Below are 19,193 nucleotides of genomic sequence, written 5' to 3' on the forward strand. Positions count from 1 at the left end.
AATAACCTAAAATTATTCTGTGTGTATGAGGTAGTTACGAGACATCTATCTAAAAATCTTCTGATATTTTCATTTATCTGTTTTCAAATATTTGGCTTTTTACTCCTATCTTTATCCTAAATATTTATCATATTTCACAAAACATTTTAAATTCAATATAGGACTTACGAGGGGATTATTTCGATGTTTTATGCAAACTCTGTCATGCAGAGTTTACATAAAATTCGCTTTGGAGTTTGTCTTTTTATTCAGACGAATTTCAAAATATCAGATAATCGTAATACAATGCTTAACTTTAATTCCTCATATGAATCTGCAATCTATACTGGATTCCTATTAGTATATAATTTCATATGCTGTACTTCTCAACTTTGAATATGCTAGTAAATCATGACAAGTCAAGTCATTCCCTAAGCATTTCTGCCATCAGAGCACCAACATGATTTTACTGATCCTTTCTCTCTTCTCTTTTCTCGGTTTTGGGCTCTCGACCAATGCGATTTACAATAAAATACTGGTATAACTTCTATTCAATCTGTATCCATGCTCTTCGTAAGAGATATCTAGTGTTCACTCTCTGGGACCTTATGTGTCACTCAGAGGTGTTGGTTTTTAATACCACTGGATATTCATACATCTTAGACGCTCATCAATGGCTGTTGGGATCAATTTTGTCTGTCAATCACTGAGTCATTTATTGTCTATTTACTTGTATCATATTATAGGTTCCTGTTGAAGGAAACCTCAAGGAATCAGTATTAATCTAATTGCACATCAATTTGTTACTCAACTACATATACGTAATATATAAGTCATAGTTTAGAACTATGTTATGTATAAATGAGTACATTGCTGACCTAAGGGATTTTAAATCATGACTCTCCCCAAGCCACAGGCATAGGTCTAATTCTTATAATGAGATGAACTTAAATAAAGTCTCCAAAGGCCAGCTGAGTTACTATTTCATTCTATCTAACTTAAAGACCAACGAAACGCTAAGGTGACTATAACTTGAATACAGAGCGCGACAACCAGCCTCTCTGTTGGTTCTGTTATAGTTGCACCTATTCATGACTATACAGGTATGATGTTATTTGGCCACATATAACTCTGTCGCCATTTAACAAGACTTTATCGTAAGCTGAAAAGTACTCCATTTCGAAATAGAGAAATATCTGCTGATTACAGACTTTAGCTCTCGTCAAAATTTCAACAGCGATTGTAATCTAGTATAAAGAAGCAATGTTTAAAAATTATAATTTATCACAAGTAATATATTTTCACTTCTGGAAGGAGAAAATATATGGAAAATTGTGTTGAAAGTAATGAACTGAGGATTTGTTTTTATCTGACCACTTTCCAAAATTCAATCTTTCTTCAGAATACAAATACCAAATTGTAATGTCATTGTCATTTTCCTTAAAGTTTTTCATTAGCCTGTTGGATTAATGTTTTCCAAACGTCTGCATAAATATTTATCAATTCTGACATATTTTACATTATATATTCATTAATAATTTTCTGGAATAGAACTGTATTTGCTGTTGTTCTTTAAAAGAGATAAAGTCTTGTTTTAAAGTATTCTGTGTGATTTACCAGCCTTTCTCGTTTCAAAATTCATCCATGACTTTAAGTTTTATTGGTGTTCGTTTGATCAATTTCTATTATTATAGAGAATTATTGAGATTTAGTTACAACAGACATTTTGTTTTTTTGCTTTTTCTTTAAAAGTATCGTTGCTAATATGTATTGATTTAGTGAAGTGTCGCCTTATTAGCCTTATATGAGGACAGTAAATAAAAATAAATGTTTAGCTAGCGATAGCGCCTTGTAATGACGTGCTTCCTGAATCTGCTCACTGCCCAGGCACTTTGCGTTATCTTCAATAAATCCAAATTGTCTCGAGCATCATGAATTAAATTGTTAGAACGGAAACTACTGAAGCTACCAGATGGAATGTAGTTATCCCTGGGTGTTTGTCGAAATAAATTTTTACGCATCCTCATGATACTTGGGCATATTCAACAGACTCCTTATCGTTTAAATATTTCATGAAGTATTCTGGTCTGAAATTTCTTATTTACTTTTAGCTAACCCTCTCGAAAACCCCAGTATGAAAAAAAAATGGAATATTAATAGTATTTAAAAAGCGTCGAATCTATATAGCTTTCAGACTTCTATACTAAATACAGTTGTATTTCTGACAGTTCTGTTCTGTTAGCAAGCTTAGTCGTTCTCTTGGGTATAACTGTGCAGTTTGGCTGCTGAATATTTTATTGTTTGTACTCGATTATCTCGGGGGTTTTCCCATTTGTATATTTACACACATTATTAATTGACAAACGGAAATGTTGAATTAAAAGGACTTTCAATAAGTAACAGCATTAGGGATTTGTAGGGATTTCCATAACATTACACATTACATCAAAACTACTCAATTTTATTTGAAAACATTAAAAATTTTAGTTGTAAATTTTCTTCCAGTGAATATGAAAGCGACGTGGAATAACCTGTACTGTTCGTAAGAATTTGCTGAGATTCACGTATAAAATTGTGTAATAGTGGAATGATTTGAATTTAGACCTAAGTTTCGTCGTTCGTACATTCCAAGTATTAGGAAGAAGTAGTGAATTTTCCTCGCAGAAAAAAATAATCATCTTTTTCTCTTCACAGACTGCACAACAACAAAAAGACAATTTGAATTTTAAAAATGCTTTGAGGAAGCTATGGAGTGATTTCACAAAAATAATAACCAAATTATTTCAAAGGAAATAATTTTCACGACTGGCAAATTGTATTGGTGATAAAAATACTTTCAATTAGAATTAATGTTTAATACAATTATTTATGTTTACATAGACCGGTCATGAACGTAAATACCAACTATATTAGTTAAATGATCAATCATGTTCAACTAAACATAAACACATATTGGTTCTTGTAAATCACTACATAAATAACGAGAAACATACATAATTTTGCATTACTTTCCGAATACTCACATGCGTACAGACATGACCTCAAACTCACTATGCATAGCATCAATTCATTTGCATAATTACACACATGCAAGCTCATACAATTACCCGGTCACACTCACACGCTATGACAATATCTATTCGTGGACTTGTCAGCGTATTCACCTATATCTAAACACACATCAGTTTCACCATCAAAAGATGGTAACACCTGGTCTTTATATTTCGAAATTTCCTCTGCTCTCCCGATTTGTTTCTTGTCTGTGACTGTTTTGGCTCTGCCTGTCAGTCTCTCTCCATCCCTACGCCCTCTCTCTCTCTCTCTCTCTCTCTCTCTCTCTCTCTTTTTTTTTTTTTTTCTTTTGCAAAATCTTCTGCAGAAAGATTAACCTCCAGAACATCTAAAACTCTTTCGCATCAGAGTTGAACTAATAGCATAATCAGCGTACATAGTATTTTCCAGTCGTCTGCTTTTCTACAACTTTTGTGCTTTTGATTTTAAATTTCACATACACATAAATAAATATATAGACAAATATATCATCACCATCAACACGATCTGTATCGTCATTGTCATCATCATTATTAAATATTTTCTTTTTATCTCAAGATTTTTTGTATCTCCTGGAGTCTTGCATACGTTGCTGGCTTGCTGCCTGCAGCCTACGGTACCATGCTCTCTGTTCTAATACTTCACTGATTATTCTGGCCATGCTAAGGAGGCAAATCTTTTGTAACAATTGTACAGGGCGCTCTATTCCAATATCCTTTATATTCCTCTTGATGCCTTCGGATACTGTCCCCAAAGACCCAACATTAATTGGTGCAATTTTCATCTTCTTCATTTCCCATAGACGGTCTATTTTGTAATTAAGACGAGTACATATATCTATTTTTTGCCTTCCTTCTTGAATGGGTTAAACGGGCTTGCAACATCGGGTATAAAGCATATGTGGTGTACATTTTTGACCACCACTAAATCCGGTCTGATATGCTCTAGCGCCTGATCTGTTTGGATTGGGAAATTCCTGAGGGTTTTGCTAGTCTCCGACTCCACCACGCTTTCTGGTATGTGCTCATACCACGTCTTGCCTTTCTCTAGTCCTCACTTTTCGAACAGTTTCCAATGTAGCACTTCCGCTACCTCATTGTGGCACAACTTGCTGTGGTTTGGGTCAATTCTAGGTCATTCGTTCGTGATATGGGCAATGGTTTTATTCACTGCGAACAGAAGCGGCACAGCGGAGACACATGTTCATTCTTAAGGTTAAGCGCCAATTTGTGGCCAAAGCTTGGTCTTGTGCTGCTGGTATAGTGCCCTGTCTTTTTTCTTTCACTATTCTCATTAAGCTCTCGAGTTCGATCTTATCAGTTCCCTTCCGCCATTTGCTTTCTTCATGTATTGGCGATCACTGTCCGCACCCATGCATCGTCAGGAGCTTTCTTGTCTTCCAGGCCAATTTCTTTCCCTGTACACTTCAGGACTTCAGTACCATACGGGATTACTACAACTGCGAGCGAGTCTATTGCCGAAATTATGCTACTGGTATTGAACTTTGAAGCCATTATTTATCTCACTCGTTGCAGTAATATTTCTATTCTTTCATATTGTTGTACTTAATTCCACCTCCTTCAAGTATTCTCATGTTTTTATAACTGGATTCAGGCTGAACAATTTTTATTATTATTTTTTCTTGGTGATCTGTGACAACTATATCCGACATGTTAGCCTTAATTTATCTATCAGTATGTATGGTTGCTTCTCACTTTCTGAGACCTTTTCTGGGGTGAGCCTATATAGTCTTTTTTTCTTGTTTTTGATATTCCATAGTGTTGGTATAGCTTCCATTGTGTCTAGGTTCCAACCCTGTCGTGTCTGTGAATGTATACCATCTTAGCTAGGACTGGGCAGCCAGAGACAATATGATTTATTGTTTTTTCTCTATTAGCATATTATTATTATTATTATTATTATTATTATTATTATTATTATTATTATTATTATTATTCAGTAGTTTTATTTTTATAGCGTGCTTTCACTTCACTACCGAGCGCAGCTCTGTGTGCCTTGGGTATGTGCTGTGATTTGTTGTGATGCTCTGATGGTTATTGTATGGAAAGTGTTCTGCGTAGGATGTGTGCAGTGCCTTATTATTATTATTATTATTATTATTATTATTATTAATATTATTATTATTATTATTATTATTATTAATATTATTATTATTATTATTATTATTATCATTATTATTATTATTATTATTACTATTAACAAAATCGGTGAGCTGACAGAATCGTTAGTCTGTCAGGCAAAATGCTTAGCGGTGTGTCGCCTATCTTTATGTTATCATTTAAATTCTTCTGAGGTCGACATTACATTCTAACCTTTCGGGCCAATAAAATAAGTATTAGTTGAGCACTGGGGTTTGATGTAATCGACTAATCTCTTCTTGCAAAACTTCAGGCATTGTGCCTATAGTAGAAAGTATTATTATTTTCATAAGTTATCAAGGTAGCGAATTAATATCCGCTTCGGGTCACCTTCTTTAAGTGTTAGGTCACATTCTTTACGTTCTGAGTTCGACGACCACCGTGATCAACTTTGCTTTTCATCTTTCCGTTGTCAATAATATAAAGCAATAGCCATGAATTGCAGTTAGTATATTCGAGTACCTATTCTCTATCCGACTGCTTGCCGTATGCCAAATTTTAAAATAACTATTAATATTGGAAAAATACCTGTTTGTTCTTACTCCTTACATTTCGAGTTCAAACCCTATCGCTATCAATTGTTCATTGCTGTTCATGAAGTGAAGTCCATAAAATAAAGTATCATTCAAGTACTGGAGTTCCCTCCGTATAATATTTCAGGTTGTACGTCTACGTCAGAAACGACTATTGCTGTTATTAGTTATATCAAATATAAATTAAAAACAGAACACAAAGGATATCGCGGTACACGTGTTTCAAGCTTCATAAACAATCTGTTATTACATCAGTGTATTATTGGTATAAAAGATGGTTTAAAGCTCTCTTCAGCCGCAAACATTGTTAGTCCAAAGATTACATCACAATATAAAAAGTACACGTAATATTACCTCTATCTTTAAACCATCTTTTATATCAATAATACACAGATGTAATAACAGATTGTTTATAAAGCTTGAAACGGGTGTACCGCGATATCCTTTGTTTTCTGTTTTTAATTTATATTTTATATATTCTCCCACCTCTGCCACTATTTGGCATATACAGGTGCTTAGACTTATCAAGTATTCACTCTAAATTAACAGTACCTGTTATTAGTTAGATACATGTGGCTTTGAGAAGGTGCTTGGCTTAGTGGTTAGGGTGTTCGACTAACGATCGTAAGGCCGTGGGTCCAGTTTTGAGCAGCATCGCTCGCGTATCCTTCAAGACATTTTACTTCATGTTGATTAAGTCCACTCAGCTGGCAAAACTGAGTTTTACTCGTAATTCAAAGTGCCATCCTTTTTATATTCTGTGTAACGCTGAATCTCCATGATAATTGAATTAAAGTTACTCATGTCTGTGGAGTTCTCTGCCACTTGCAAGTTAATTTCACCAACAGGATCGTATCAACTGGGAAAATCATTGTTTTAACTGACGGACAGCCAGATACTTTTTTCTTTTACTCCTCTCTTTGCTGATCACAAATTTTGTTTTTATACACTAAACTGTTTATTCATTTATTATACTGTGTTCAATATAAAATGTTTGCAGTCTGTGAAGGAATTAGAACATTATAGATTTTGCCACTATAATTATTTTCAGAAAACATATACGTTAAACCAGACAGTTTTTCATTGGATTTATTATTGAAATTTAAGTTTTCTTTCTCAGAAATCTTAATAAATTCTCTTTGAATTTTGTTTATCTAAAAACATTTCTTTAAAAAATATTCTGTTTTTAAAATAATACGGTAAAATATTTACATATATTTAGCTGATGTTTCTATGAGGAATTAATATATTCTGTTTTCATATGTATGATGAGTCTTCAGGCCGATTTGGAGGAGACTTGGCCGCTGTTTTGATAGATTGGGTAACGATATGAAAGCTCTTATATTTGTAATACATCTTTGATTCTGAACATTTGTAGTGTAGACGATGAAACTCAATCAATCCTTTTTTTGTGAAATTATTTTAGCCACATTAAGTTAGCATTTCAGAGAAATATCTTAACAAACATTTCTTTATACATAATCTTAACAGTAACTTGTATGTTTTTTGAAATATTGACAAGTAACGATCTGCATCCTAACATAAAGTGTATATATTTTGAAATCCTTCTAAGCTGCGGTATTCGACACGGAAAAGTACTTCTTACAGGTGTATAGTATTAAAAACACGGGAAAATATCAGCAGCAGGAGATGTCGATCAGCATTATGGTGAAATTGCAAGATCCGAATGATTGCTTGCTGGCCTCATCAGTAGCAAATATCCACGTCGCACCATGTCAAACAAACATCGGCTGATATAATTAAACACTGATTGATAGGTCACTGCATTCAGCAGGTGTTCTGAAGAAAATTTCATTATTAGCGACGGGAAAATTATTTGTTCAATATTCGCGATATGTATACATACTGGAATTATCTTGAAAGACAGTCGCATTTCAATTTTCAACTTGAGAAATCTGGACCTAGAAATATCACCGAAAATGTTGGGTGACTTTCGCCTGCGGTTACTACTTATCTGTGTTTTTAACAGTATATTTGTATAAGAGGTACATTATGAAGACGAATACCACCGTTTAGAAAGCTTTCAACAGTTAGCGTATGAATACAGATCGCGAATATTGAACTAATACTGCTTTCGTAGATGATGATGAATATTTATTCAACCTGCCGGGAAATGCGACGTAGTCACCATTCAAATACTATTTAACTATATCAAATAACAAACGATGTTCACATCACATAAGGTGATGGGAGTATTTGCTACTGGTGAAGCGAACAAGCAGGTATCCGTATCTGACAATTTATCAGCATGGGAAATGTGAGTAGTAGAAGGTCACCTGCTGCAGATATTTAGTATTTTTAACACCATAAGTCTAATACAGAAACTTTCTTCTGATGAAGTCGCAGTTTCGAAATATATACACTTTAGGTATGCATATAGATAACTTATTGTGAAATAATACTTCTTCCATCGAAAATATTTATTCACGGTAAGAATTGTTTTCTAACTTGTTTTTCAATTTTGCAGTTCTTGTATATCAACAATACTTACGTGCAAAATAATTGTAAACAGTGGAATTAAATGTTTTGCTGACAGAAAACTTTTGTGAAATAGATTATTCACCTTACAATTAAATAGTTTCAACTGGTAGAACGAACTGTATTTAATAAATTGAATAAGTCTACAGTAGTATTAACTGTGTAACTAACATGGTTTTATAAGATTTGTTGCGATTTGCATTACTCTTTTTTTTATCTAATTTTCGTACAGTCGATTGTAGTATTAGAGAGCCATCTTTTTCGGTTGCGTGAGAGGGAAAAGTAAACTGTAACCAAAAATAAAACACAAACTTTCCTTTTTCTTATGTTACGTATGTGACATCAACGAACAAATTGAATAACTTCAATGGTAGTTAATTTCGACTCTTCACTTGTGGGTAACGTGTGACGGACGGGCAGAAGGACAAATGAACAGATATATTCGACGATTTTGTTATTATTATTATTATTACTTTTTTTTTCTTCTTTCAAATTTTCTTCCATTTCTTGCCGAGTGTCTTCTCGACTCCTAGGGCAAAGAAACTCATAGTGTATATTGGTAGGCCATTAAACCAAACTCAGTAGTTCGTTCATTTTTTTTTTTTTTTTTTAAAGTTAAATTAAAATACATGAGCAGCAACAGTTCTCACATCGACAATGCTCTTCTCAATACGTGTGATGTACCAGTTAAGACAATTTTTTGCACTTCTTACAGGGATGGTAAGCCAGGGATCATTCTCATATAATTTTCGGTTCCCTTCTTGATCATTCCTAGTGCTCCTACGATTACTGGTATTGTAACCGCCTTGAGATGCCACATTTTCTCAATTTCAATGAGTAGGTCTTTATATTTTCTGAGCTTGTCAAACTCTTTCGCTGAGATATTATGATCACAGGGGATGCTCATGTCGATCAATAAGCAAACTTTATTGTTTTGGTCTTTCACAACAATATCTGGTTTATTGGCCTTGATGGTTCGGTCTGTATGTACTGGAAAGTCCCACAGAATGGTTACATTTTCTCCTTCATATTATTATTATTATTATTATTATTATTATTATTATTATTATTATTATTATTATTATTATTATTCAGTACTTTTATTTTGATAACGTGCTTTCACTTCACTACCGAGTGCTGCTCTGTGTACCTTGGACATGTGCTGTGGTTTGCTGTTGAAAGTGTTTTACGTAGGATGTGTGCACCGCCTAACAGTGAAAATTTTCCGTATGCTATATATACTCGTAAATTCTGGTGTTTTTGTTATGTATTTGAATATTTTTCATCATACCTAATGTGCCCACTATGATAGAAATTGTTTCTCTTTTTAGATTCCACATTCGAGTTACTTCTATTTCCATGTCTTCATATTTTGAAAGTTTCTCCATTTCTTTTAGAGAAACGTTGTCATCTGCTGCTATTGATACGTCAATTAGAAAGCATTTTTTCTTCATGGTCTCTGACAACTATATCTAGCCTATTGGCCTTAATTCCTCTATCTATGTACTGGCATATCCCAGAGTATGGTTGTTTTCTCGTTTTCTATGACCTGTACTGGCGTGTGCTTATACCATGTTTTTTCTGTTGTTATTCAATACTATTGGCATAGCTTCCAGTGTTTGTACATCCCAACTCTGTCGTGTCTGTGAATATATTCCTTCTTAGCCAGGACTGAGCAGCCAGACATGATATGATTTATTGTTTCTTGTCCATTTCCTCATATTCTGCAGTTACTTATCTTTTTTTTCCTTATATATTTTTGATAATTTCTGGTGGAGAGGTTTTGGTCTTGTGCTGCAATTAAAAATCCTTTAGTCTCTGCTTTGAGGCCTAAGATTCTCAACCATTGCTGGAATTTTTCTGTATTTCTTTTGCATTTAGTTTAGCCCAGTATTTAATATCGTGCAAATTGTTGGAGAAAATATAACCAGCGACGTTTCGACTTCGCTTGAGTTTCTTGTATGAAGTATTTTCTGCCCGCAAGTTAGAGACATAAAGGCTGAAGATTAATGATTATCATGGGTGTGGATGTTATGAATAGCTGGTGCATATTCTACAATATGCACATAATCCCTTGCAGGAAATGGTAGCTTAACCTTGTCCTAAGTGCCCTTGCCTATCCACTAAACAGTGTTGAAATAAGCATTAGTTTGATGTTACATATTATTGTTTTGAAGACGAAGGACAGGAAATGACAATGCTGGAGCATCGATAGTGGAAAGTTACACCCTAGATTCTCACATCGTGTCCCTGATTGGTAGGAGTACGGGGATTTATAGCAGCTCATATTTGCAAGCTTTACCGCAAGAATGAAGCAAACCTGCAACCTTCTCGTGTGGTCTTTTTTGTTGTAGTAACAGTACCTTGCACACATTAAGTACAGGCCATTAAGTACAGACCTAAAACACGAGAAACAAGTATTTGAACACTATTTCCTATTGAGATGCGATTAGTATGTGTAGCAGAATCACTAATTCACTCCATACCTGGCATTGAAATTAGGCAGTGATTTCGACGAAGCTAAAGAAAGAAAAGGGTTTTATCACTCGTATGGCAGCGGGTTGTGAAACATGAACCAAGAATATTTTTTTTAATCCTAAAGACAGTAATGAAGAAAAATATTTGATGTATGCCCATATTAATTACAAATGCTGCTGGTTTCGTGTAGTGACTGCATGGATGACGCAGAGAAAAAGCGAAACTGGGCATTCTCCGGTAACGTGAATGCTATTTAATGCTGTTGTTGGGTGTGATATATTTTCCAACGCTGTTTTTATCACCATTGAACAAATGATGGAATGATTGAGATAATATCTTGCATGCGGCGTACATACAATTGTATTTGTGTATGTGTGTGTGTGTGTGTGTGTGTGTGTGTGTGTGTGTGTGTGTGTGTGTGTGTGTGTATGTGTGTGTGTCAGTAAAAATAAAGATACCGAGAGTAAATAAATTGCTTTTTTGCTGTGAACTGTCTACTCAATATTGACATAGTGGTTATGAATAGTAGTTTAGTAATGGCACATTTATTACCTTGGAAACACTTTTATTCCTGAATGCCACATGCCAGTATATATGTATTTATCCTTGGCGTGTGTGTGAGTGCGTGTGTGTGAGTGCATGTATGTGTGTGTTTATTTATTCTAGTTGTATATATTTATTCTCTTTTCTTTCAATCAGGACAATCATAAAGACCATAAATTCATTTCGTACCATGTGATAGATTTAATGTTCCAACTGTTATTGTTAATCGTATTTTATTATTGCTGATCCTTTAAAAAAAAATATACTTGCATGATTGCTAGAAGTAGGCCTACTGTTGAAATAATCTATATATCGGTTTGCAATCTTGCTGATATCATATTATGTTCGATATTTGCTATCAGGGAAATAATGTTTTTGAAATTGTGTTATCAGCTTCGTTGTGATACATTTGTAAAAGCTGTTGATTTTTATTAATATAGACAATTCAGGAACAAAATCTCTTAAATGGATATACAGAAGTATAATCTATATCCTTAAATGTTGTGAATAAAATATAAATATATTTCTAACGTTTATTATCTTTATATGAGGAATGAATTTCAAGAGAATAAATTCCATTGAATACCAATTTTAATTGCGAAGGATGTGTAGAGTGAGATGTTTTGCGTGTCAGAGGTTGTGATATTGAGGGATGTAGTAAACAATTTATAAAAATCTCTTCAACATTGTACAATTTTACAAATTTTCTGTCACAACCAATTTCTAATGTGCGAAACAAGTATAAAATTTTCTTTATAAGTCGAGACCCTAAATAACTGCTTTTCAAAAATCCACATGAAAATCAGAGATTTTATGCCATAGTTGTATTTTAGGTATGGACAAAATATGCATTAGACAATATATGCATTTTACATGAATATATATATATATATATATATATATATAGATAGATATATATATGTGTGTGTGTGTCTGTGTGTGTGTACATTGGTGCGTGTGTATGTGTGTGCGCGTCCTAAGCCATATTTCAATATTACGTATGCCCATAAATATTTTAAACAATCCCCTGTAAATATTGATTATTATACAAGTCAACTCTGATTTTTATCGCTGGAAATATTTTTCATTACAACATTCATTTATATGCGTATTACGTAAAAAAACACACACACACACACACATATATATATAAATATATATACATATATATGTAAATTCCATTATGTGGCTAGCTATTAGACCAGTCATACTGTTTAGGATACTATCTTCCAACCTGTCTTCGATCCCCTGGAATTAATTACATTTCCACCTAATCAAATTCCGCTGGTGGAAATAGTTCGGTTAGTAACTAATTATATTTGAATTATTGTCTTTGCAGTAAAAACGCCAGTATGTACCCATGGTACCGTGCTAACGACACAGCCGAAAGTAACGAAAAGGCGCGAAAAGCATACGAAAGTCTGATGACTGTCTCTCTGAGAAAACCCACCAGCCCTGAGTACGAAAACTTCTCAAGAGAAGTTATTAGCAGAGCCAGAAATGAGAGTCAGAATTTTACATACGGTGAGGATGAGGTACGTAAAACTTTTCTATAAATCTTTTTTTTTTTTTGGTGGGGGAGGGTTTCTTCTATTTTTATTTTTGCGATTTTCTAATGCTCCAGAGTTTTGGATGATGTCAGAGTTGTTTTTTTACATCGATTTTAACTAATCGAATTTGGACATTGAGAGATCTTACAGATAAAAATATTCCAATACATTATTCAATATTTTGGTGAATTAACAATAATTATTGATTGTAAATCACTTTCATTGTAAATCTCAGTGCTGTCTTCTACACCACACGGTCGCACACTTACTCATATATACACATACAAATAAACACAGACATAAACACCAAGAATACGTGTGCATGCATCAGTTTGTGTGCTTTTATACATATTCATATATGTGTATATATATATATATATTATATATATATATATATATATATATATATATATATATATATATATGTGTGTGTGTGTGTGTGTGTGTGTGTGTGTGTACGTACATAAAGATAGAAACAGACAGACAGACACAGATACATACCTACATTCATACATACTGATACATATGCAGAAGGATAGAAGTGGGATTTAACTTCTTCGTGGAAATCAATCCAATCAAAAGTGAGTATCAAAACATTATTGTATGTATAAATCTATGTATATGTATGTGTGTATGTATATATAAATATATATATATATATATATATATATATATTTATGTATGTATGTATGTATGTATGTGTAAAATTTTGAATATGTTCGTCGCATGAAAGGGTGGTGTCATCCAAGAAAATACTGGTTCAGTGCCTAATATCTTGGGAGAATTGATTACCTGAAATAATAGATTTATACATAAAACAATGCAGTTTATATTCAGTGAATGAAATTAAGTATTAAATCCATATGCTCTGCGATTAATAACTTCAGAGAGAAAAGACACGCCCTTAGAAGTTTTATATGTGTGTTTATGCATTCAGTATAGCACACCGCACTTATAAAACAGCTAACGGTATATTTTTCCCACTGAAGATATTATGCTCTAATTAATTCACTGAGTATTAATTGAAACAGCTTTAAGAGATAATGGTTGACTTGTTGCTGATAATAAACATATATATATATATGTATATATATATATATATAGATAAGAAAGTTTGTTTGGTAAAGCACGTGGGTGAATATATAAGAAAATAGTAAAGTGTGAAAAAACGACAGAAGGCTTAAATGTTAAAAAATATATATATTTGTGTCAAAATGTCTGGAGAATATTGGAAAAATTTTTTTTCCTTTCCTTAAAATGACATAATTTAAAAAATTTTTAAAGAAATTACCGGTTTCGGGTGTAGCTTTTCAAATTTCTTGTGACGTTATGTTTATATTGCATGGAATTATCGTTGTTTTTATTTCCAGGAGATTTCTAAATAAGGGGAGGTAGTAAGTGATTTTTTCCGGTGTAGGGGAGATAATCGCTTAAAATTTTTTTTTCCCTTTTCCTTGTTAATTTCTCTGTGTCAGTATGTTCGGATGGTTGAGTCTGGGTTTGTACTTTTCAATGAAGAATGTTTCCTTGTTCAGTCTCATTTGTGTTGATGATCCGAAAGCACATTGGTAAAATGGGAAGATTAAAAATGTATGTATAAATATATGTATATGTATGTGTGTATGTATATATAATATATATATATATTATATATATATATATATATATTATATATATATATATATTTATGTATGTATGTATGTATGTATGTATGTACGTGTAAAATTTGAATATGTTCGCCGCATGAAAGGGTGGTGTCATCCAAGAAAATACTGGTTCAGTGCCTACTTCCCATTTTACCAATGTGCTTTCGGATCATCAACACAAATGAGACTGAACAAGGAAACATTCTTCATTGAAAAGTACAAACCCAGACTCAACCATCCGAACATACTGACACAGAGAAATTAACAAGGAAAAGGGAAAAAAAATTTTTAAGCGGTTATCTCCCCTACACCGGAAAAAATCACTCACTACTTCCCCTTATTTAGAAATCTCCTGGAAATAAAAACAACGATAATTCCATGCAATATAAACATAACGTCACAAGAAATTTGAAAAGCTACACGCGAAACCGGTAATTTCTTTAAAAATTTTTAAAATTATGTCATTTTAAGGAAAGGAAAAAAAATTTTTCCAATATTCTCCAGACATTTTGACACAAATATATATATTTTTTAACATTTAAGCCTTCTGTCGTTTTTTCACACTTTACTATTTTCTTATATATATATATATATATATATATATATATATATATATATATATATATATGCATATATATGCATATATATGTATATATGCATATATATACATATAAATATGCATATATATACATATATACATGCATATATATACATATATACATGCATATATATACATATATACATGCATATATATACATATATATATATATATATATATATATATACAAGAATATATATACATATATACATATATATATATATATACATACATATAAGAGAGACTTAGTAATTTTAATATTTCTATTATTGAAAACAAGTGGATGTATTCCACCGAAACTAGGTAAATGAAACCTTCGAACAGAGACCATCAGTGGCGACACCTGGCGGGTCTGACTACGCTACATTGACAAAGGACAAATACCCTGAAACGCGTCTGTAGCTGTCTGACTAGCAGTGTGAAGCGGGTGACCTCCCTTGTTCGAAGGTTATAATGGACACAGTTTGTGTGTCAAATAGCTATCTTAAGGCGATGGCCTCATGGAGCTAATCAGCGACAGCTTTTAGTCTTATATCTATAAGTCTGCCACATTAATATGGCGATAACAATTAATTTCCAGTAACGCTGCCGTAATCTCTTTTAGAGAGACTTAGTAATTTTAATATTTCTATATATATATATATATGTGTGTGTGTGTGTGTGTGTGTGTGTGTACCTGTATTCATGTCCATATGCATGGGTACATATATACACTCAACAGACAACATGTAGATCAATTCTACGTGGCTTTTGTTTTCTTCCAAAATACTCTGAGCTGTTTCTCTATTCTCTTCCCGGTTTCAAATGGTTTTTCTCATCCATGTACCCTCTATGCCGGAGCATAATATCCCAAAACGTTTCTGCATTAGCTCTTCCCATTTCTGTGACCTTACGTTACTGGGAAGAGTTAATGGCATTGTGAACGTGACACGTTTTTTTTATTTTTCTTGCGCTTCCCTTTCTTTTCGCCATATATTCACATTCAATATGTATATATATGTATATGTGTTTATGTATGTTTATATGTATATATGTGTGTATACACACACATACATCTCTCCCTCTCTCTTTCTCTCTCTCTCTCTCTCTCTATATATATATATATATATATATATATATACACATACATATATATACGCACACAGACATATATATATATATATGCATATACATACATATAGACACATATATATTCTTCTATATGTAGATATATGTATACATATTCACGTTCCACTTCACTTCCACTGTTTACACCAGTGCTTTGAAGGAAGGTGTAGAGAGTGTGTTCGTCGAAGTCACCTTGACAGTGAACGTTGTCATGGTGATACCTGCTCAGAGGTCTACGCAAAGTTGCAGCAAGTGTATGGAGAGTAGTGCATGAGCCGCACACAAGAGAACAAGTAGTGCAGACGTTTCCAAGATAGCCGAGAAAATTTCAACAGTGCTGAACGTTCTGGGAGACCCGCAGCCAGAAGAAGTGAGAAAAATATTGCAGATGTGCGTTCAGCTGTGAAGGGAAATCGACGATTCACCATCTGTGAGTTACCAGAGGATATGCAGATTAGTTACGGTTCAGTTCAGTCTATTATCACTGAAGATTTGTATGGGATGCGTGCCTACAAAAATTTGTGCCCAAACTGATTTCAGCTGACCTGACCGAAAGGACGCAGAGTTTCAGTAGCACAAGACCTCCTTGATTGTATCGAGAACGATGAAAACTTTTTGAAAACTTTGCGATGGTCTCTGAGCAGGTATCGACAAGCTTTTGGCAAAATTTAATGCAGATTCTCTACTCGGCCTTCACTGTCATGGCCACACCTTCCTTGCAAGCACTGCTGTAAACAGCGGAAGTGTACTAGAACGTTCAAACTTAAGGCGAATGCACAGCAGCATTCAAGGTCAATCTGTGCCAAGCCGCGTCAGTTTGCATGCTTTAGCCTCGTTACAGTTCATATAATTATTGATCAGACCACCTATGCCATTCCGGGCGCAGTCAGTCTCTTCATGTTTCATTAGAGTGCGCAGTACAAATACGATTTGCATTCAAAATATACATAACAACAGAGTCATTGCATGTTTTCATAAGTTAAATAAACAAAATTGTGTCAGAACACACAATTCCGTCATCATAAAAGTATACAATACAGGCTTAAATATACAAGAATTAAAGTGGGATAGGCAAAACTAGAACCTTCTTAGATTCCATGTCCTGACTCTACTAGAGACTACACCTAAAACACCACTGAAAATCATTGCGTAAGCGTTTGTTTGTAATAAGACATAGGAAGGAAAACGGATTACGCCGTTCTCAGTTGCAAGAAGGAATATCATCTGTGCTAATCTAAGTGTACAGGATGAATGTTTAGCTTAAACTGAACAGACTCTGGCGATAAGTTAGAGTTTCCAAAACTATTTTGAGATTAAGTTTGGCTTTAAAAAAAGATTTTCATTCATGTTCAATACTATTTTCTGTACGAGAGTATGCAAGAAGAAACCGAGTTAATGATCTTAACGACACAGCTATATATCATAAATATATATATATATCACTAGCAGTGTTACCCGGCGTTGCTCGAGTTACATACAACTGAATAATTAGAATTTTCTGTTATATTTTCTGTAATGAACTGGAATACCTATGTTTCGAATTTCATAAAAATTGCAGATTAGGGTTATTTCCCTCTTTACACACCTGATTAAAATTGTAATCGAGCTACATGTATCGCATACTACTGATTTTTATGCCCATATTCCAAAATTCCAGTCTTATAGAACCTGTTAAAAGGATTTTGCTCCTGAAAAATGGAGGTCATGGAGCTCTAAAATGTGAGAGTTAACGCCTCTATTGGAGATGGGCATCTTAATGTCAACCAGAGAAGTTGAATTGTTGAGAATCTTTTTAACTTGGGTCTTATATCTATTGTTTAAATTTCTTTGAAATAGGAAATATATGTTCACTTGGTTTGTAGAAGAGAGCAAAGCTACAGGAAACCAAAAGACGAATGATCACAATAAGCAGTCAGCTACAGTGCCCTAGTCGTTACCACCCCCACTGTAGTATTCCTCACCATGCAGATGACAGGCATAGCCGTAAGATGCATTACGAATCTATAGCAATTGGAATAAGCATTAACAACTGTGTGACGTGAGGGCTAAGGAGAAATGTAAGTTGGAGCTTGCAAATGACCACTATACTGATGTGTAACTGGACAGAATACATATACAACCTATAAATGTCTTTGAATAACCAGTCACTCATCTGGGAAGGCCTTGAAATCAATGTTACCATGTGGGGACTATGTGTGACTGAGTGATAATAAAAAGACTGAAAAAAGTCTGCAATCAAATAACTTTACTCATCACTTTGCAACTGAATCAGTGGAGGCAAAGATGCCTCTCGTTTACTTGATAATTTATGCAGCACATTGCAGCACAATCTAAGTGTATGTCAAAGCAAACTTTTACACTGTTGTACCATTGAATTACAAATAATGCTCATATTCTATGCTCCAAAATAATGCTCATATTCACAGCTTCCAAAAGTACAACTATTCGTCTTCATTTATATCTAATATCTATGGTTAAAATTTCATCAACAGCAAAAATATATGAATTTTCATGGGGGTTGTGGCCCTTAAGCATAGAATATAATTTCCAAATTTCGTAAAGATCCATTCAGTACTTTTGACTTAGTTTTGGATCATAAAAGAAATTACTAAACTTTGGGAGTTAAGGCCCCCATTAGGGTGTCTTAGAATCCTCATGTGAAGTGGAATCTATGAGAATACTTCGTGATATGTGTCAATTACCCATAGTTCAAATTTCATCAACATCGAAAATTTATGAATTTTCATGGGGGTTCTGCCCCCTTTAAGCCATCTGAAATTCAATTGCATTATACCCGCCCTTATCCATTGAATCTACGTATCAAATATCATAAGGATCCATCCAGTAATTTTGGTCCATGAAATTGTATGAATCCCGCTTCGATTTTGTGTTCCAAATTTCATTAGGATCGGTGCAGCAGTTTTCGGATGTATAATTAATACACAAACACATAAAGACACTGTCTTTGATATAATAAATATGAATGTACACATAGACATACATGTACATATATATATATATATATATATATATATATTATATATATATAT

At 33.6% G+C, this 19,193-nt stretch overlaps 1 protein-coding gene across 1 annotated transcript in view; it reads left to right on the forward strand.

Moving 5' to 3' along the window:
• The window catches only part of LOC115214978 (atrial natriuretic peptide receptor 1), an 853,780-nt gene that overhangs the window by 327,387 nt on the left and 507,200 nt on the right, over positions 1 to 19,193 (forward strand). Inside the window, exon 3 of the mRNA XM_029784078.2 lies at positions 12,582 to 12,777. Within this exon, the coding sequence (XP_029639938.1) occupies positions 12,582 to 12,777 (196 nt within the window). The remainder of the gene's footprint in view (positions 1 to 12,581; positions 12,778 to 19,193) is intronic.

Source organism: Octopus sinensis, linkage group LG8 (genome assembly GCF_006345805.1).
Source record: "Octopus sinensis linkage group LG8, ASM634580v1, whole genome shotgun sequence".
NCBI lineage: Eukaryota > Metazoa > Mollusca > Cephalopoda > Octopoda > Octopodidae > Octopus > Octopus sinensis.